We start from the raw sequence: 21,589 nt of genomic DNA, 5'->3' as shown, positions 1-21,589 counted from the left end.
TGCATCATGTCCGTTTGCTCCCCCATTAGCCTCAGCATCACGTCCTGCCTCCGCTCTTCGTGCTCACTTAATTCTTTCCTGGCCTCTGCCACTGAATGCCTCCATGCATTAAGCTGTGCCCTATCAGTGCGGGAGGACTGCATGATCTCGGAAAACATGTCATCGCGAGTGCGTTTTTTTCGCCTTCTAATCTACGATAACCTCAGGGACGGAGATGATACGGGGAGCGTAGGAACATTCTATGCTCTACGATTCTGGGGGGACTATATGGTCACCTGTCCTGCTGAGTTCGCCACGCCTTCCAAACAGGAAATGAAATTCAAAAGTTCCCGGGGCTTTTCCTGTGTACCTGGCTAGTGCATCGGAGTTCAAAGTGCTGTCCAGAGCAGTCACAATGGAGCACTCTGGGATAGCTCTCGGAGGCCAATACCATCGATTTGTGTCCACGCTACCCCAAATTCGACCCAGCAAGATCGATTTTAGCGCTACTCCCCTCGTTGGGAGGAGTGCAGAAGTTGATTTTAATAGCCCTTTAGGTCGACGGAACGGGGTTGGTTGCATGGACCTAGTCATTTTTAAATCGACCTAACGTGGCTAAATTCGACCTAACCCCGTAGTGTAAACCAGGCCAAAGTCTCTTGGTTTAGTCCTGCCTTCTGCACTACCCCCAGTGCCATGCAAACACCAGACCTGGGGGTCCAGGGAAGCGAAACAGAAGGGAAGGGGACACTGGTTTTGGCAACTGGAAGAACAAGAAAAGAAAGATAGATGCTCTGATCCCACCTAGTAAGAAAGAAGATGTGCTGGGACTGAACAGAGACCCAGAGAGCGAGCAAGTTACAGAACAAAACTAACACTGACCAGTCAAGTCAACCACTCCCCCAAGGAGATGGCATACTGCTCCAAGCAGCAGCTTAGCCAAATGTGCAGGACAGGGAAAGTCCCAGCAACCCCAGCCCTTCCCAGGCTGTTCTCAAAATTAAAGTCATTCTGCTTTGGCTCCCTTGCTTCTCTTGGATCACTGTCACAACTGGCACTAATTGGTCCTCTTCTTTGCAGTCTCAGCAAATCTAGGTTGCCAGGCCCCAATCCTGTAGCGGTCTCTCCAGAGCAGGGTGAAGACACAGTGGAAGGTGGTAGGACTTGCCCTGCTTCTACCCAAGCTGCAGCTATTATGTGAATAAACAACAGAATACTGAGTTCTGTTGCAGTGTTGAAAAGAGGTTACACTAGCAGTTAGTTAAACCTTTTCCACCACCACTTCAGAGTGGCCCACTGCTGATAATTATGCTCAGCAACAGATCCACTTCCTGCCTGAGTGTATTTGCAGGATGGGCAGAGTTGTTATGTGACCCAGGACTTCCACTTCCCTCACTCTTAGCCGTATTGAAGCAATAATACAGCATTTGCATGGAATGTCTCTCCTTGCCCCGCAGTTAAGTCACTGGGAGCGCTTCATGACAACGCATTTGAGAGACTGGGAGATCCAGACAGGATCACATAGAAACACAGGCATGTGACTACTGTGCACATCTCAACTCAGGTGCATGTGAACTCCACATCTCAGGAAGAGCACACAAGCAGCAGGCAATTTCCCCATACTTAGCGCAGCCCAAGGCATTGGCCACATGGAGGATTGTGTCAGCTGGGGGGACTAGAAGATTCAAAAGGGCCCAGATTAAAGATATACATGCATAAAAAGGCAGCTGAATTGAGTGACAAACACATCATGATTCTTGGGGGAGGGGGAGGTGGGAGAGAAGGTCCAGACAAACAAAATCCTATCAGCATTCCAAAATAATCCACCTTTTGGCTCCAGTTAACATGAGAAATCTTATCCAAGAGGGCCCCTTGGGGAGAAAGTTGTATGTTTCTGAAAATGTATCTATAATGCAAGTCCCTCTACCATACTACAATGAAGGCATCTCCTGGCCTAGTCTGATTTCACTTGTGGGAATAGAGAGGTTGCATTAGGAAGGTCTAAGTAACACACGGATGAGTCAGCTACCACAATGACTAGCACCCTAATGTCCTTCTCTGCACTCTCAAAGCTTTGCCACCAAACTGGTGATCACATCAAGTACCAAAGTCACACTTAGTGCAATATTTTGCACATTACCCCCAGCTATTTAATGACTCGGACACTGCAATGAACACAAAAGGGTAGACCAGAAGCTGCCCTGCAGGGTTCATTGTACATTAGGTGCACAATGCTCTCCTCCCAAACAGCATAAGAATCTCCAACAGTGAACAGTTTGGTTTGCCCACGTATAGATTACCCACAGGACTCTTGAGTCACAGGTACAGTGACTTGCTACTAGCCTCCTAGAAATGAAAAGCTATTCAGCGGAAGACAGTGGAGTGTAGGTAGGAGAAAGAGCATATTATTAAGAAAAGGTTTCAGAGTAACAGCCACGTTAGTCTGTATTCGCAAAAAGAAAAGGAGTACTTGTGGCACCTTAGAGACTAACCAATTTATTTGAGCATGAGCTTTCGTGAGCTACAGCTCACTTCATCGGATGCATCGGAAAGCTCATGCTCAAATAAATTGGTTAGTCTCTAAGGTGCCACAAGTACTCCTTTTCTTATTAAGAAAAGGAATGACATAAGCTATCAGCGAGAACTCTCCAGGAGAGAAACCTGCCAGGGAAATAATTTTCCTAGAAAAGAGGTGGGAGTCCAACTGCTTCAGACATTTAAAACTAAACTGGGGCAAAACACTAGAAAAAGTGCATTAGAGAATAAAACTGCCCCAGTATCTGCAAGCCAGACTGGGGGTGCATCCACACTAAGAAAAAAGTGTGTTTTGCCAACAGATAGTAACCAGTGCTTAATTTGTGCCGGGGCTAAGGTACCTCTAGACTTGGCAGTTCATAGCCCTGGCACCGATGCTTGCCACATCAGTTATGAAAGTAAAAATACTGCTTGAGACCCGGCACCTCTTTCATTACAAATTAAGCACTGATAGTAATTAACGTGATAAAGTTATGGATAAGGCAGTTGTACTTTTAACACATGTTAACAGGCAGAGATAAACACTAATGGTAAAAATAAAACATTTTTTCCCCTAGAGAAGACAAGGCCTAGATGAGCTCACATCCACAGGCCTTTTTCACTGCTAGCTTCTGTGCTCTCTCTTCAGACCCTGGTACTCACTACAGAGCCGGAAAGGGTTGGATTTACAGCTGACACATCACAAGGGGCCAGTTTAGGAAAGAATTCCATCAGAAATCCTAGCAAAGTTCTTAGGACACCCACATTAGTAACAACTCAGGAGGAACCCTGTCTGTACAATAAATCCCTCTGGAATTCACCCCATGAGGCTAGAATAAGACCTGGCCCTTTCTCAGCACATCCCAGCCAAGGATCTTAAAGCACGTTCCAAACACTAATCTCTAGCCCAATAAAGTAGGTCAGTATTACCCCAATGTTACAGAGGGGGACTCTAAGGCACACAAAAGGGAAGTGTCTTGGCCAAAGTCAGTAAATTGGTGGCAATACTGAGAACAAAATCCAGGGCACCTGACTCCTAGGCCTACACTTTCAGCACAAACGTCCTCTCCATTGTAATCCAAGCCTGTGACACAGCTCCCAGAATGCAATCCTGTTTGACTGGCCCTTAGACTCATCTCTGAGGTAGACTAGTGTGTATGGCAGCAGCTGCTGGGCATCAGAGAACAGAGAAACCCAAACACAGCCTGCCTCATTCACACCCAGCACTCCGCATGAGTCACTGAGACAGCTGGCAACAAAGAGGGAGGTCATTCAGCAGATGCTCTTCTCAGCACTGCAAGGGCAGATCCAGAAGTCAGCTGAGAGGAAAGACTTTCCCAGACAGGGCTGCTGCTAGTTCTCTCCTAGCAGCTGCTCTCTATGGGGAAGCCTATGTCCCTACCCTGGGGGGCATGAGGAAGCCTGTTCCCTCCCAGGGATTTAAAGCTTAAGTGCAGTTCGGAGCCTGTAATGCCAGGGCCAAAAAGCCTGATTCTTTCCTGCCAGTTCAGTCATTATTACAGGAATTCATTGTAGTTTTACTTACATCTTGGCCAGCAAGGCAGGCAGAGCAGAGTGGGGACAACCAACTCAAAGCCCAGCCGATATGACACACTGACTGAATGCTGCTCCCACTGCCCTGGAGACTTGAGCCATGATAGGGCAGTCCTAGGAATTTCCCCCCCCCCAATCTAAAAAGTAACTGATATAAAATCATAATTGTTCCAACTCCAAACAATACTGCCTGTACAACTGTGAGCCCAGGGGAGAAGAGCCCGGCTCCAACTCTGTGCCTGCCAAAGCTACCAGAGCAACTTAGCTCTTAGCTGTGCTGGCCCATTGTAATTATCACAGTCACAACAGCACAAGGCTGGAGAGAGAGAAAAGCCAGACCAAGAGCCCCAGAGCAGCAGGAAGGAAGCTCAGGAAGATGCCAATATGTCTCGTCTGCGAGTCACCAAAGCTCTTGTCTGCTTAGCCTGAGAGTCCTTTGAGGCAGGGATGGCGCACACAGTACAGAGCACCCTGACGCACTCTATAAACGAGAATAATGACTGGGACCTCTCTTGTAGATGTGGTCAGAGGGAGTGGAAGGTTTTGCTATGAAGCCAAAATAGCTGAGAGATTGGCCCAACCTCCCAAAAATCAGATCTGCTCCAAGTGCCCCAAAAATGTGTCGGGGAGAATTGATCTGAAAACTGTACTACAGACAGTAGCTTCCAACAAAGTCTTGTCTAACACCTCCCCCTCCCGAATGAAATGATGGGGTTCACATGCTCCATCTGAACAAGCAGCCATGAGGGCTGGGATCACATGATGCTGCAGCCAGAACCACCCCGCTACAAACACTCCAGAAAACCACCAGCCAGGTAGCAAAGGTCATGGCAGCAGCCTCCAACTAACAAACAAGAGGGTGGGAGGGGAAAGAGAAGGGAATCAATCGGAAACACCAAACAGGGTTCTGGCTGTCACCCCATCAGATAAGCCTCCATGCAGTCCAAACAGCATCCAGCGTGCACAGAGGACTGGGCAACACACAGGCAATGTCCACATCAGCAGATTGCACAGCATTCTACAAACCAAACTCACCCAAGCCCAGCTGCCCTGCAGGGGCTTTCACAAAGAGTCAGGTAAAAGCAATGCCCTGTCCCAGGACACTGCTGTGTTCTCTGGGATGTTTACACGGGACACAGCCAAGGCTAGCTCAGGGACAGGGGAGGTGACGGATCAGCAGAATCGAAACGATTCTCTCATTCCAGGAGCATCCCCTGCATAAACTGAAACATCCTATCAGCTGCAGTGGGGAGTCTGCATAGCCCTTTCCCACCACACCAGACAGAAAGTGTGAAAAATCGGGACGGGGGTGGGGGGTAATAGGAGCCTATATAAGAAAAAGACCCAAAAATCGGGACTGTCCCTATAAAATCGGGACATCTGGTCACCCCCAACAGCTACACAGGAGGCTTCCGCTAACCTACATCATAGAAACCTCAGAAAGGACACAAGGAGCTTTAACAATGTGCTCTGCATAGCTAAAGAGAAAGGCGTATGGCCTGACTGCCTTGAAAAAGGGGCTGGTTTTTGTGAGGAAGATGGAAACCAAGCACGACTGTGAAGAAAGAGCTGCTGGGGGACCCACACCGAGACTCCTTTTCGCACTCCCCTTCCCTCCTGGCTGAGCAATATCAAGCCAAGCTCTGCACATCAGCTTCCATAGCTCAAGAGGGCTCTGGGCCAGAATGCTGCAGCTCAAACATATTTGGTCCTGTCAGCCTCCTGGGGATCCACAAGACTGAGCAGAAGCTTGTTTCTTAGTGTTTGCACAGCCATGCCCGAGTCTCTGCGGAGGGAGCGCATGGCACCAGTTCAGGGATTGCCTAGCTCAGGAGAAGCCCTCATCGGAGACAGAGATTAGCCAGTCCTCTGGGCAGTGGACTGCAACAGGACGACAATACAGCCATTACAACAATATATGACAACAGTCACTGGACTGGACACTGCAATGGAGACGAATCACAGAGCTGCCCAATGAGATGTCCAAGGGCAAACAAGTCATGTACATGGGAGCTAAGCTTGAGGAGAGCGATTGGCAGGGGCTCAGCATCCTGAGCCAGGAGCACAAGGGGCACAAGCTACCACCATCTGCATCACCAACTCCAAGCCATCCAACAACACTAATTCCCTGGCAATCCCACCCCCTTACTGCTCCCGGCAAAGGGGACACTAACATTGCCCCCAAGCAGCACCACCCAGACACATGGCTGAAAGGCAGCCAGGCTACAAAGGGAGCGAAGGGCCCAGTGCGGAATGGAGCTCTGCCAAGTTCAGAACAAGACTCTCAAACATTTATTTTAAATGGAAACCAGGAGACCGAACAATGGCTGCCATACTGTCATCATTAGCTCACTAACAGGACAAGAGGCAAAAGTAAACCAGAAAACCAACAGTATCATATTCTTCCAGTGAGCACTGGGGGAGGGCACTCACTGTCCTGACCACAGAAGCCAGAGATACCCCCCGACCAAAGCCTCACATGTTCCCTGGCAGGCCTCTACGGGCATGAGGCCTCTTTCCTTCACTCAAAGCACTAGACCCTGCTGTCACTGAAAGCCACTGGCAGACCACTGAGCTCAGAAAAGAGAGTCAGCGACTGAAGCCAATTTAATGCTGAGTACAAAAAACACCCTTTCTGGCAGAACCATATGTCACAGATCCATAGGATTGGTGCTATGCCCTCAGCTTTGGAATAGTCTCTGGGAGGAATCCCTTCGATGTGCCAAACTCCCAAGGGGTATCACTCTTCCTTCAGGGTGGGCCATGAGGCCTCACCACCTCCTAGACTGAACGTCTGGGGCTCCAGCCCTCCTGCTTCACCCTGTGAGCTCCGTCCAGAGAGTCCAGCTGAGACAGACCCTGGTAGAGACTTGTCCACCCTGTAGGGATTAACGCACTAGTATTTGCAGTGATGCTCAGTGTCAGAAACCATCAGGTTTACCAGTCAATTGGTCACAGCCTAGGAAGTCCTTAGATGAGCACAGAGAACTGAAGGTTAAAGCATAGTCCAAGCCCATTCTGGTTAGCCCAGAGCCCAGCCAAGCTGTAATGAACTCCATGTTCAGGCTCTGTCTCTCTCTCTCACTCTGACCTCCAGGAGCAGTTCCCAGGTGAGAGGCCCGACTCTTTCCAACAGCCAACTCCGATCCCTCCACCTCACTCCTTCCCAGTTCTTTGTTCTCGAGCTGGGGGATTTTGCTCAGTTTCCCTGCTGAGCGGTGGGGAAACCCCTCTCCCTCTGGGCATCAGTTGCCAGGTGTCAATGTCCTGGTGACTGGATTTGCCATGGTCTTCTCAGATTTTCCACTCATATGGGGTCAGCCTCGGTCAGTCCTTTTAAGGATCCATTCAGGCTCAGACAGGTGACATTCACACCCATTTCAGAGTAACAGCCGTGTTAGTCTGGCATTTGCAAAAAGAAAAGGAGTACTTGTGGCACCTTAGAGACTAATCAATTTATTTGAGCATAAGCTTTCGTGAGCTACAGCTCACTTCATCGGATGCATCCTGTGGAAAATACAGAAGACGTTTCATACCCATGTCTCTCTCTCAGCCTGTCTGAGAGCAAACAGTCCCTTTTCCTCCACTACTGGGTAGCCATGCGAAATACAGGAGAAACTGAGGCACACATGGAATTTTCTGTAAATTTTTGTGAAACCTCATTTCGCCACATCATAACTAAACAGGACCTTGTGATGGACAGCATACAGCAACTCAGGGAAACAAGGATGAAGGGCCATGTTTATACAAGGGTTAAATTCAGTGGAATACATTTTAGCAGATCGGCTGAGAACCATGCTTGAAACCGTGACATTAACAACCAAGAGCAGGCAGCTCAGGCAGAGAACAAGGCTATGTTTGGCCATGATCACAGACAAAATGCCAGATCAAACATGCTGGAACTCAGCTCAGAGGCACCTAGAGATGGCTAGAGGACAGCAATTCCGTTTCACGACAAATTTTGAAGTCCCAAAACTGGTTTACTTTCCACACCAGAACAAAAACAAAACCTTCCAGACTTTTTCAGGAATCAGAATTGTGTCAAGAAGTCCGTGTTCAGCTTTTCAATTCATTGTTAGCTGCAACCAAGTTCAGTAAGGGTTGTGAAGGTTTGTTATTTGTGTACTGTAGACAGGGCCCAATTTGGCTAGCTTGTCTTACAGAACACCTCTCCATGGCAAAGAAGCCAGGGTACGAGTGCCATCAAACATGGTGGTCGGTAAGATGGTGCCAGCCACAACACAGACAGGGCTGGACACCGACAGAGTCTAATAGCTGGGTTTGAGCAGGAGGGTGCAGCAATGTAGGCACATGCAATGCTATCCTGGAGTGAGTAGAGCAGCTAACCCTCCCCACACATATCTGTGATACCCCAGCCCTGGTGCTCTTGCTCTGCCTCCTCCCCACAACTTGAGAACAGGCTCCTGCAATAGCCACGACTAGGATCAACTCCAGTGTCTATGTGCCACCCCCCACTGGGGAGAATGGTATGGAAACTTGCCACCAGAAGAGCAGGGAGAGGCTGGCAGTCCCTAGCCATGTGCTCAGCAGCCTACAAGGCAGGAAGTGCAGCCGGTCAGTGGGTGCAGAGCCCAGCATTTAGACACCCAAGAAACATTTCAAATAACCATTCGCCCCAACTCAGGCAACTCCATCCCACCTGATCAGCAGGGAGACCTCTGTGTCCTCACAGCTAAGCAGGAGAGACTGCAATAGACGAGCGTACTGTGAACATGTCTCAGAGCTGAACACTGCCCTCCAAGGACCTCAAGCTTTCTGGTCAGCTTGAGAAGGAATAACCTGGTTGGGGGAGGGCCAGTCAACATGCTAGGCATCGGCCAACCACATCAATTCTGTCCTAGGAGCCAGGTGCTTTTTCACAAGGATTTCTAGGCTGAGTCAGACGAATTGTCCTAAACAGAGCTACACAGAGTACCCAACACTGCAGGCATCTACAATTCAACTAAACCCGTTTGTCTTGTCCCCTTAGCCCTTCCTGTCTTTGCAGCAGCGGATTGGGGGATATCCAGGGAACAAGCAACTCTTCTCCTCAATTAGAATTTAACGGCTTAGGAAAGACTCAACAACGGATTTGTGCTCAGCCCCTGAGCGCCACAGGGACAGCATACACCCTACCCCTCAGTATGAGTAAGGACACAGTTAGCAGGTCACTGGCTGGAGGAGGAGGAGAGGTGCAGGACAGGCACTGCCACTTACCCAGACTTACCACAAGGGAAATAAGCAAGCAAACAAATCACACAAGGTTTCCAAGCCTTGTAAGCTCACTTACATTGTCAACAGATTCTCTCTCACCCTCTCCCTGCATGCAATCCAGTCTGAGTGACAGCAGCACCTATCACCAGGAACAGGGCAAAGCCAAGAGCCTTCTGCAAACAAGAAAGTTACGCATACAAGAAAATATCATCTCAGGCTCCAAAGTGCTGGCACACTGTGAGGCAGCTCACCACTTCTTAGGGATTGACACTGCTTATTAAGTTTAGGATCCATTCCTTGTCTCCAAACACTCTCAACCAGGAAGACAGAGGCTCCTGGCACTGATTTCAGAAAGATCCCACAATAAAAATAAATCAGCCAGCCTCTCAGCAGACATCAACACATTTCCCCATGCACATGTGCGCGAGATGAGGTCGCCAAATACCAACAGCGTCCGACCCACAAGCTGGGAATTCCAGCAGGGCCTGCTTTGTTCTGTCTCCAGAAAGTTCTCCTAATCTCAGCCTTGAACTCATCTTTGGAAAGCTGAGTGATAATTAAACAGGCCTGGATTAGTTATCAGGCTGGTGATTAGTTGGATACCAATTTTCGCTTGCCAGCTGAGACCTGGAAATCACTCGGCACTGTTCAAAGGTTAAAGTTGGAATCAACTCCTGAATACAAGTGGGAGAAGCAAAAATCAATGGGAGAAGCAGCAGAAGCACCCCATCATCCCACCCCAAATCACTTGTGTCCCTTAAGTGATGCAGCACAAAAGGGCATGGGGGCTAGTTTGTCTTATCACTGCCAAAAAAGGGGAGATCACAGAGGTCCAGAGACCGCAATGGAATGGAACAGAAGAGTTGGCAAGGCACAATGGAGACAAGCAAAACAACCAATCGCTCAGACCAACCACTTCCTTAAGCACAAGAGGAGTTATGAGAAAAAAGAAGCAGACTAAGGGGGAAAATTAAAACTTTCAGGCAGCTAAGGATTTAGGGAGAGGAGAGAAGAGGGAAACCCTTGAGCCAGTTGCTAAGAGTCTGCCCACACACAGAAATTGCATGAGTTTAAAAGACCACTTAAATTAAACCAGAGCAAGGACTATATGGACATGCTTCTATTGGTTTAAAACTGGTTATATTGGTTACAGGTAAAATCTAAACCAATAAAAACCTGGTTTAAATTGATTTGAGAGAGCAGCCACAAGCAGAGTTGCACCAGTTTAAATTAACTGGCTTAAAAATCACACCTTTAATTTAACCCTTGCAACTGTGTCATAGCACAGACTGCAGAGAAGACCTGCATTTGTGATGCACAAAGCAAGACACCATTTCACTATGACAACTTGGGGGAGCCTTTTCACACATTACTGAGATCCATACCCTTACTGAATAACCATGCAAGCTACAATGGGGCTTCAGGAGGTGTGGTGTTTGTGATGTCCTTGCACAGGTACCCTGATTTTTTAGAGTTTTTTTTTTTTTTTTTTTTAATTACTGTATCAACTGAGATCAGGGCCAGTTGGGTGAAGCACTGCACACACACACGTAAGAGTCCCTGCCTTGAGGATCTTACAATCTCAAGAGACAAGACAAACAAAGGGTGGGAGGCAGTATTATAATGGCTGGTTTACAGATGAGGAACTGAGGCACGAAAAGATTAAGTGACTTACCCAAGGGGACTCTATTGCCATTTGTAGCTGTCGCATCTCAGTCCAGTAACAGACTCCTGCTTCGTGGGTGGGTAATGAACACATTTCCCCATGAGGACTAGCTCAGGAAACCTTGCAACCTCTCTGTTTAACCCTCCCCTCTTCCAAATTTGCAAGATTAATTATTCTTGGGTTTCTTTCCTTCGCACAGAAGATACCGTTCTGGGATTCGCTTATTCCAAGGCTGGGTATCCTGCACTTTGGCTAGCATTAACTGCTGATCGGCCTTGCAACTCCACACTCAGTAAGGAGAATCTTGGTTCACATTTCCAAGGAGATGAAAACACTGAATCAGCCTCCCTGCAATCCTGATACTCAGAGCAAACAGATGTTAACAAGATAAATAAAAGAAAGGAAAATCCCACACACTAAGGGATGGTCTACAGTTAAATGTTAGGCTGGCATAGCTAAAAGTTCACACCCCGGAGCACTGTACCTGTGCTGACCTAACCCCCAGGGTAGACATGACCAGATCAATGGAGGAATTCCTCTATCAACCCACCTACTGTTGCTCAGAAAGGTGGATTATCTACAGTGACGGAAAAGCGCCTTCAGCGCCGTAGCAAGTGTCTACCCTAACACACTAAAGTGCCCTAGCTGTGCTGCCCTAGTGCTCACAGAGAAGACATGGCCTAAGGCAGTGGCTGCACTGCTGCTTTGGGATGTGGAGAGCTGAAGGGAGCTCCCAAGGGAACGCCATGCCAGAGCTGTCCTGCCTGGAGAAAGGTGGAAAAGACGGAATTGACCAGGCCTGGGCTAAGGGCAGAGGAGGAAAGGGGAAATTGTTAGGCCCGTATGAGCAGGTAAATCAGGCTGACTCTGGGGAGGGTGAAATGCATCCATCCCTGGCAGACAGCTTGCAGAGAACTCACCCTCATTCCCTAGGAGTTTTGTCTCCTTAGAGCCAGGGCCAAGGCCCATCCCAGCTGGAGGCTTCCCCTTTCTGTCTTACCAGCTGCCACTGAACCTTCAGGCTCCAACATTCCCTCTGCCTCATAAAGAAGTAATTTCTAGAAGTTCTCCCACTGTCAGAACCAGGCTGGCTTAGGAGACTCACTCCACACAAGCCATGTTCCTCCTTGCAGGTGCTGGGGGAAGGGGCAACCTGGGGAAAAGGGGCAGATTGTCTGACAAAGAGTAATAAGTGCACATGAATACCACCCCTTTCTATCTCAATCACACAGCAATTCTTTTCAGTCATTCACATGGCACTGCAAGTCATTCTACAAATCATTACGATCTCTCCTCCCCATGCATCTTACTAAGACAGAGATACAAGACCCGAGTAGGTTCCTGCCAGCCCACCTCCCCGTGGGTCAGTTGAAGGTTATTCCCTCCTGTATACTATTAGAAATTACCAAAACATCTCAAGTGACAGGGTCCCCGCCCCTTCCTTGGGAACAATTCCATAGCTGGATCAGTCTTACTGTCTCCCTCCAGCCCTCAGATCGTTCTCCTTACACTTCCCTGAACGAGCAGGTACCCAGAACTAAACGCAGCATTCCAGATGGGTTCTCCCCAGAGTCAGGCAGAGAGAGACTCTCCCCTCTATGCTCCAGAACTTGAGGCCTCTGTGTCTGCAGCCTCAATTAGATGATTTATTCAGCAGCATAGAAGTACGTGGCACCAAAACAAAACCACACTGACCAGCGTTTTACCCCATATCACACTGCAGACTCCTGTCTGATTTGCTGCCCACCCCCTCAGTCTCTCTCATCCACTCCCACACCGCAGATTTCTTCCACCCAAAGAGGATCCAGGTTTAGGATTATTCCCCTCCCCCATTGAATGAGCTGCATTTGTCCAAGCTGATCCTTGTTTTATTATTTGCAGCCCATTTCTAGTCTCACTGGGTCTCTCTGTATCATTTCTCTGTCCTCACTGGTATCTCCAGCTCCTCCCTGTTTTGCTTCATCTGCAAATTTCACTGATCTGCCATACGCCTCTTCTTCTGGATCATTAGTGAAGCTATGAAATAAGACCAGGCCTAACACAGGTCCCTGCAGCTTCCACCAGACCCCCTGGCCACAACTTGAGACATTGCGATGTATTACTACTCTTGGTTGACAAATGCAGACAGACACTTCTCCACCTCTATGGCCGTGGTGCAGTCAAGAGTTCCAATTCATTTTGAGATCAATATTTCAAAGGATCCCAAAGGATTTATTTACAAACAATATGCATAGAGAATTCATTTCACCCACCACTGAAATGCAGCCTCCTCTGAAGGGAAGGCAGCAGCAGTTTACCCAACAACAGGATACAACAATTTAGGCACAGAATATGTAGTGCAAACAACTGAAATTCCAGAGAGAAGGTAGGGCAGGAAGATGTACTTAACTGGAATTTGGACAAAAGGTAACACCAACTCATTTCAGGACTATGAATAGGCTCAACATTGGTTCTAAGTCTAAACTAAAAGCAGTCATCTCCAGACCTAACACCAGACTGGGGCATTTGGGTCAAAACGGACTCAGCAGAGAAAGTACCCCCTAATGACTCCCACACACGGCTTTCTGCAGCACTCAGAATTATCTGAAAGACTCTCATCCAAGCAGTAACCAGGCCCAGCCCTGTTTAATTTATGAGACTGAACAAGGTCACAGCCTGAGGCAGTCTTTGGCTGTAGTAGAAAGGAGCTAGGAGGAGTATGAAACTATAGGCCACTTGCAACCCCCAGTCGCCCCCTCACAAGTTCTAGTGTAAACTGTGAATCCTGTGAGAGGGGAAAAACCGAGCAAGACGGGCCCTGCAACCCCTTCCCAAGCAGGTGCTCTGCAAGAGAGGAGGAGCAGAGCTCCTCAGCCAGAAATGGGATCTTCACCAGAGACTGGAAAAGAGTGGGATGCAGGGAGATGACAGAATGGGGTGAAAGGATGTGAATATCCCAGGGAGAGGAAAGGATCAGGGGCTCCACAGGAAAATAAAGCGTGTGCCTGCATGGTTGGTGGCTCCTTGAAGAGATGCAGACTCTGGTGGGGGGGGTGTCAGAAAAACTAGATTACGGAGCCCCAAAATGAGAGAGGATTTGGGGAAGAAGGTACAAATCCCCCAGGCTTCTAACCCAGCCACGGACATTTGAGGGCGCTAGGAGCCCTGGGATTGGGGGGGTGCCCCCCCAGCACACCCCGGGGCCCAGGATTGGGGGGTGCCCCCCAGGGAATCCCCCAGCACACCCCGGGGGCCAGGATTGGGGGGTGCCCCCAGGGAGCCCCCCAGCACTCACCCGAAGTCATCGTCCATAGACTTGAAGTAGAACTTGTAGTTGGGCCGGTTGAGGAGGCCCTTGAAGTCGCCCAGGGTGACCCGCTCGGCCGGGATCGGCAGCTTCACCAGGTAGGGCGTCTCCTGCTCGTCCAGGTGGTAGATGATCTTCGTCTCGGCGGCCGCCATGGCGCCCCCCGCCCGGGCCCCGACCAGGCCCGCAGCCCCCCGGGCCCCGAGCGCCCCCCGGCCTGGCGCCCCTCGGCCCCGGCGCGGAGCCCCCCGAACACAGCGGCCCGGCCCGGCCTCTCGCGGGGTGGGTCCCCCTCGCCCTTGTTCTCCGGGTCCCAGCGCCGCCCGGCTACAGCGCAAACTCCGGCTCCGGCTCCGGCTCCGCCCCCGCGGCCCCCAGTCCCAGGGGCTTCGCTGGGCAGCGAGAGCGCAGCCCGGCCTCGCCCCGCTCCCGCTCCCCGGGCGGCCCGCCCGGCCCCGCGCGCGGCGGCTTCCCCTCAGCAACAAGCCCCGCTCCCAGCCTCCCTGACCGCACAGAGCCCCCGCTTCCCTACAGCCCCCCGAAACCACAGAGCCCCCTTCCCTACAGCCCCCCGAAACCACAGAGCCGCCCACCCCGCTTCCCTACAACCCCGCGAAACCACAGAGCCCCTCGCTTCCCTACAGCCTCCCCGCTTCCCTACAGCCCCCCGAAACCACAGAGCCCCCCCACCCCGCTTCCCTACAACCCCCCGAAACCACAGAGCCCCCCGCTTCCCTACAGCCCCCCGAAACCACAGAGCCACCCACCCCGCTTCCCTACAGCCCCCTGAAACTACAGAGCCCCCTTCCCTACAGCCCCCCAAAACCAGAGCCCCCACCCTGCTTCCCTACAGCCCCCAGAAACCACAGAGCCCCTGCTTCCCTACAGCCCCCCGAAACCACAGAGCCCCCCCACCCCGCTTCCCTACAATCCCCCGAAACCACAGAGCCCCCCGCTCCCCTACAGCCCCCCAAAACCACAGAGCCCCCACCCCGCTTCCCTACAGCCCCCTGAAACTACAGAGCCCCCTTCCCTACAGCCCCCCCAAACCACAGAGCCCCTACCCTGCTTCCCTACAGCCCCCCGAAACCACAGAGCCCCCACCCCGCTTCCCTACAGCCCCCTGAAACTACAGAGCCCCCTTCCCTACAGCCCCCCCAAACCACAGAGCCCCTACCCTGCTTCCCTACAGCCCCCCGAAACCACAGAGCCCCCCCGCTTCCCTACAGCCCCCGAAACCACAGAGCCCCCTGCCCCACTTCCCTACAGTCCCCCGAGAGCACTGGGCCTCCCTCTTCCCTACAGCCCCAGAAACCACAGAGCCCCCACCCCTCTTCCCTACAGCCCCCCGAGAGCACAGAGCCCCCGCTTCCCTGCAGCCCCCCGCTTCCCTACAGCCCCCCGAGAGCACAGAGCCCCCCGCTTCCCTGCAGCCCCTGAGAGCACAGAGCCCCCCGCTTCCCTACAGCCCCCCGAGAGCACAGAGCCCCCGTATCCGTACAGCCCCCCGCTTCCCTGCAGCCCCCCGAGAGCACAGAGCCCCCCCCCACTTCCCTACAGCCCTGTGAGTGCACTGAGCCCCCCCCAGCTTCCCTACAGCCCCCCGAGCACACAGAACCCCCCTGCTTTGCTACAGCCCCCCGAGCACACAGAGCTCCCCCCCGCTTCCCTACAGGCCCCTGAGGGCATTGAGCTCCCCCAACCTTCCTACAGCCCCCATCACACAGAGCCCCCCCCTTCCCTACAGCCCTCCAAGTGCACAGAGCCCCCCAGACCTCCCTACAGCCTCGAGCACACGGAGCCCCCACATCACAGAGTTCACCCCCACTTCCCTACAGCCCCCTGAGCTCACAGAGCCCCCCAACCTCCCTACAGAGCCCCCCAACCTCCCTACAGCCCCCGAGCACAGTCCCCCCATCACATAGAGCTTCCCCCCGCTTCCCTACAGCCCCCCGAGCGCATAGAGCCCCCTGCTTCCCTACAGCCCCCCAATCACACACAGCCCCCCACTTCCCTATAGCCCCCAAGCACACAGATCCCCCAGCCCCACTTCCCTACAGTCCCCCAATATACAGAGGCCCCCCCAGCCCATTTCCCTACAGTCCCCCAACACACAGCCCCCAGCCCCACTTCCCTACAACCCTCCCTGAGTACAGAGTCCCCCCTGCTTCCCTACAGCCTCACAATACACAGCCCCCTGAGCACACAGAGCGCCCCCCATCCCAGCTTCCCTACAACCCCACAGCACGCAGAGCCCCCCGCCCCCAGTCCTGGCTTCCCTGCAGCATGCAGAGCCTCCAGCTTCCCTACTTCCCCCCAGAACAGAGCCCCCCAGACCCAGCTTCCTTGCAGTCCTGCAGCACACAGAGTCCCCCACGTCCCTACAGCCCCCCAACACACACAGCTCCCTTGAACATACAGCCCCAGCTTCCCTACAGCCCCCTCCTACACCCACCAGTTTCCCCCCACCACCACAGGGGTCCAGCACAGCCCCTACCCCTGAATATACACAGCTTCCCCCCAGCCCTAGCTTCCCTACAGCCCCATCCTACACCCACCAGCTCCCCTGTGATGCTGGCAGACCAGGTGCCAGCTGGGTGGTGTAACCACTAGGTGAACTAGGCGGCCGCCTAGGGTGCCGAGATTTGGGGGTGCCAAAAAGCGGTGCCCCCCAATTTTTTTTTTTACACTATTGATGGAAAATGAATGAATAAAGAAAAGAGAAAGGTTGTTCTCTCGCACGTTACAGCTATAGCCTATGCCAGCTCGGCGTGGCAGGCACAAGCGTGCTGCTTCATGACGGTACAAAGCGGCCAGGGCGTCGTCCTTCTTGTCGCGCGCGGCCGTCACCCGTCCTGACAGGCCAGTTATAGTGCTAAGTTGACTAGGTTTCGGAGGTTGTCGACAGAAGCTAATTATTTTTGTTGAGTTGTTTCAGATCTCAGACTCTGGCACTCGCTGCTGCATCATTTCGCTAATACTCTGCGTCAGGTGTGTGCGTATGTTAAGTATTTGAGTGTATATGTTTATCATGTGCGAATATATGTGTGTAGGTTGTTGAAATTTGTCATACTGATATTGTCAGTTGTTGTATGACGGAGTATCCGCCATTCTAATTTTCAAAAAGAAAAGGAGGACTAGTGGCACCTTAGAGACTAACAAATTTATTTGAGCAGAAGCTTTCGTGAGCTTATGCTCAAATAAACTGGTTCGTCTGGATTAAACTGGGATTAGCTCTGAGCACTGGGAGCACGGCTCCTAGCACTCGGAGCCTGTCTACACTAGCGCTTTAAAGCGCTCAGACTTGCTGCGCTCGGGGTGATTTTCCACCCCCCTGAGCCAGCAAGTTAGAGTGCTATAAAATGTGAGTGTAGCCAAGCCCTTAATCTTACTAGCAACATCTTCACCCCCTGTTATAAGGTTATATTTAAGTATTTGCTAAAACTGTAAAACCCACAGTCAGGGGAGAAGCATTTAGTGTTAAATACTATTTACCTTACTTCCTCCCCAACAAAAGAAGAGCCAGACAAACCACAGTGGAACATCAGTGAACAAAAGACTTTGTTGATGGCTTCCCTCATGCCCATGAAGAGGGTACCTCATCCTATCATAGCTCGAATGCTGGGGGAAGGGAATAAAAATCCCTGTTAAAGAGAAATTATCATCCCTATGCCGCTTGGCATTCAGAAAGGGCAGTATTTCTAAGCATAAGCAAGGGATCCCCAAGCTGTTTAGTTTGGGTTAGCCCTAAAGAACATAGAGAGCTTGCATATATAGCAGTTACTATCACCTTTTGGAACCTAAGACTAACTCATTTGTGTGTGTTACGTTCCCCTGCTTTAATCTTGTAAATAACTCATATATTTTCTTAATCTAACTAAAGATTTATTAACTACTACAGGATTGACTGCCAGTGTTGTCTTTGGTGAGAGATCTGGGATGGAATTGATTTAGGGTAAGTGACTGGTCCTTTGGGATTGTGAGTAACCTGAATATTATTGTGAGTTTTGGTAAAAGGGACCATCTATCACAAAGGCGGCCTTTCCTGGCTGGCAAGATAGATCAGAGTGCCTGCTCAAGGGGACTATGTGGGACTCCATGGGAAGGTTGTTCTAGTGCTTGCAGAGTCCACACTTGTTACTTGGTGGGTGAAATTTAGTTATAGAACACACAACCAAATTTGGGGTTTGTGTCCTGCTTCTTGACAGTCTGCCTTGAGGTTGGCACCCATGTTCGTGAGCTTCTCCAGACATCTTGATTTCCCGCCTCCCTTCCCCCGGACTCTGGGACAGCCCCCCACTCCTGAATACACACAGCTCCCCCAACCCAGTCTTCCCAGCAGCTCCCTACTACATCCACCAGCTCCCTGCACCTCCAAATACACATAGAGCTCCATCCAGCTCCAGCTTCCCTACAGTCCCCTTCTATAACCCCAGGGCTCCAGGACAGCCTCCCCCAAGACACACACACACACACACACACACACACCCCCTCAGCCCTGGCTTCCATACAGCCCCTTCCCTTACACCCATCAGCTTCCCCACAGAGGGCTCCAGGACAGCCCCCGCTCCTGAACACACATACTTCCCTCCAGTCCCGGCTTCCTGACACCCACCAGCTCCCCCACTCCTAACAGGGCTCCAGGACAGCCTGAACACACACATACCATTCATCTAACCTGCTCTCAGGGCTCCCCTGTAGGCTCCAACCCCTCTCTCCCCCCCAGAGCTCTTTCCCCCACCCCAACTTCCCTCCAACCCCAGCCCCTGCCAAGGGACACCTAACTGCGACTCCAGGTTCTCCTACAAACAAAGCCCCACATGCGTGCACGGACCCTGGGGTCTCCCAAGCTGCCCTTTGACTCCCCACCCCCTTTCTTTCTCCACCCCCACCCCTTTACGATCTCAACCCCTCGCAATCATGTGCCCCCCCAAGTTCTAACACTCCCCATCTCAGACTCCCTCTGCCTCTCTGACACCTCCCTTCTTTGCTTCCCCACACTCCTTGCGATCTCCTTGGATTTCCCCATTAGTGCCCCTGAGGGCTGCAGGGAAAACGGTCCCCTCCCAGCAGTAGATTCCTCATCAAACACGTGCAAGTTGGTGGCTGGTTAGGAAAGCTTCTTCCTACCTGAGACCCGGGAACTCCTTTCACCTATGTGACTAATGTTATCCCTTTGAAAAATGGTCTCATTGACGAGCAAAGTTGTACGGGAGCTGCTGGGAGCATTAGCCAGTTCTACTGGAGAGGGATTCTGTTGCACTGTCTAGTACCCGCACATGAGGGTGCTGTAGGCAAAACAGTGAAGCCAGGAGAAAGCATCCTACTGCCAAGGGCTCAGCACAGACGAGACTCTGAAAAATCACCCACCGTCAGGGCTAGAATCCCGTGTGTCGGGAGGATAAGCTGTTCCCCTTGGAGGGAACAGGCCAGTTTCCTTGGGTTCCCAGACATCCAGGGTGGAATCCCCACTTGATCATTTCCAGGCAACACTGACAAGTCTTGTGACTGTTGCCGATGGGCCTGGGTCACTCAGGCAGTGCTGCTGGCAGGGAGCTGCACTCGCTTGGCTGGGAATCTATTAGCCTGACATTAAGTTTAGCCCCGCACCCCCTGCCAAAAACAAACAAAAAACCTTAAAGAATAGCTCCTGAGGGTACGACACCTACAGCAGCATAGCTCTGGCAGTGCACCTGTGCCGATGTAGTATAGATGTCTCCTACCTTGACGGAAGGGGGTTTTCGGTTCATCCACCTCTCTGAGAGCCAGGAACTAGGCTGACGAAAGAATTCTTCCGTCGACCTAGCTATGGCTCCAATTTTTCACAGCCTGGCGTGATGGAGATCAATCTAATATTTAGCTGGAGCCCTAAGCACAGAGCAGGAAAAGTTGGCAAATAAGCAGCAGCTATAGCAGGCAGGAAGAGGGGAATGGGTGGTTTTTCCACTTCAGCCCTGGGGAAATTGCTACATGCCTTGATCTGGAGTTCTTTCTGTAGACAATGGCCCTTCACGCAGAATAGTGACTGGCAGAGGAATGGTCCAACTCCATAGGGATCTTGCCAACAGTCCCACCTGTGCAATGGTCTAGTTTAATGTGCCCCTTCTCATCGGAGAGTGTCATCAAGGCATGAGGGATCCACTGTAACTGCCCTCCTAATGAAGTGTTAACGCCTCAAAGATATTCAAGGATGTAGCATAACTCTCTCTTCTTGTGTTGTAATGCTCTTGGACACGTGGAGGTCTGCTGTAACAGCTCCCCTTTCAATGTGTTCGTATCCCCCTATGGTGCAACTTCAGCTCCTTCCTGTCCAGTAGGCAATGCCCTGGGACCATACAGGGAGCTAATGTTAAAGATTTTCCTGGGTGCCCTCAGGTGGGGGTGGCTGGCACTGGGAGGGTCATCCTTCTGCACTCCCAACTCCTGGCAGACACTTTTCTGCGAGTAAGGCTGCAGCACAACACGAGGGAGTTTTCAAAGTATTCTCTAGTGGCAGGCTCCTCAACGATAAGGTAGGTGCTGACAGGCCATGTAAGGTTGAATGGAGAAATTAGGCTGTACACACTCTGTAGTTGTAATGCTGCTCCAGCTCCATAGTTCAAATCCTGCAGCTCATATCATTAACAGACTCATTACCGCAGCTGCTTTTTAAAAATGGGATAAGTGATTAAATACTCCCAGCTGATAAACACCGACTTAATTGCTTGCAAAAGTCTTGTTATGTGTGATTCACTCAATGCATGGGAGTAAAGACCCCAGAGCCAAGGAAATTAGGAGTAAGGGACTAGGCTAAGCAAGCCAGTTCCAAAAGGAATCCTTGCTGAACAGACTGTAGGCTTAAATCTACACGAACCACGGGTCCAGGGGTGCTGAGAGCCATTGAACCAAACTGAAACCCTGGATATGATGGAAACCCCTTCAAGTCAGGTGTGGCAGCACCTCTAGTTCCAGCACCTATGCTGAACTGGCACAGCTGCGCCACTGTAGTGCATCATAAGAACATCAGAATGGCCCTACTGGGTCAGACCAAAGGTCCATCTAGCCCAGTATCCTGCCTTCCGACAGTGGCCAATGCTAGGTGCCCCAGAAGGAATGAACAGAGCATGTAATCATTGAGTGATCCATCCCATCGCCCATTCCCAGCTTCTGGCAAAGAGGATAGGGACACCATCCCTGCCCATCCTGGCTAATAGCCATTGATGGACCTATCCTCCATTAATTTATCTAGTTTTTTTTTTAACTCTGTTATACTCTTGGCCTTCACAACATCCTCTAGCAAGGAGTTCCACAGGTTGATTGTGCGTTGTGTGAAAAAATTCCTTTTGTTTGTTTTAAACCTGGTGCCTATTAATTTCATTGGGTGACCCCTAGTTCTT

At 51.2% G+C, this 21,589-nt stretch overlaps 1 protein-coding gene across 8 annotated transcripts in view; it reads right to left on the bottom strand.

The window, feature by feature from the left end:
* Window positions 1-14,382, bottom strand: part of DVL3 (dishevelled segment polarity protein 3) — a 44,378-nt gene extending 29,996 nt beyond the window's left edge. For 7 of the 8 annotated variants that reach the window (XM_074963429.1, XM_074963433.1, XM_074963431.1 and 4 more), the window contains exon 1: window positions 14,202-14,382. In XM_074963429.1, the coding sequence (XP_074819530.1) occupies window positions 14,202-14,368 (167 nt within the window). In that variant the 5' untranslated portion in view covers window positions 14,369-14,382. Of the gene's footprint in view, window positions 1-9,337; window positions 9,357-14,201 lie in introns of those variants that run through there. The other variant, XM_074963436.1, reaches the window with a different exon arrangement.
* Between the last annotated feature and the right edge of the window lie 7,207 nt (window positions 14,383-21,589).

Source organism: Natator depressus, chromosome 9 (assembly GCF_965152275.1).
Source record: "Natator depressus isolate rNatDep1 chromosome 9, rNatDep2.hap1, whole genome shotgun sequence".
In the NCBI taxonomy this organism is placed as follows: Eukaryota; Metazoa; Chordata; order Testudines; family Cheloniidae; genus Natator; species Natator depressus.
This window is presented reverse-complemented; position numbering and strand designations above follow the sequence as displayed.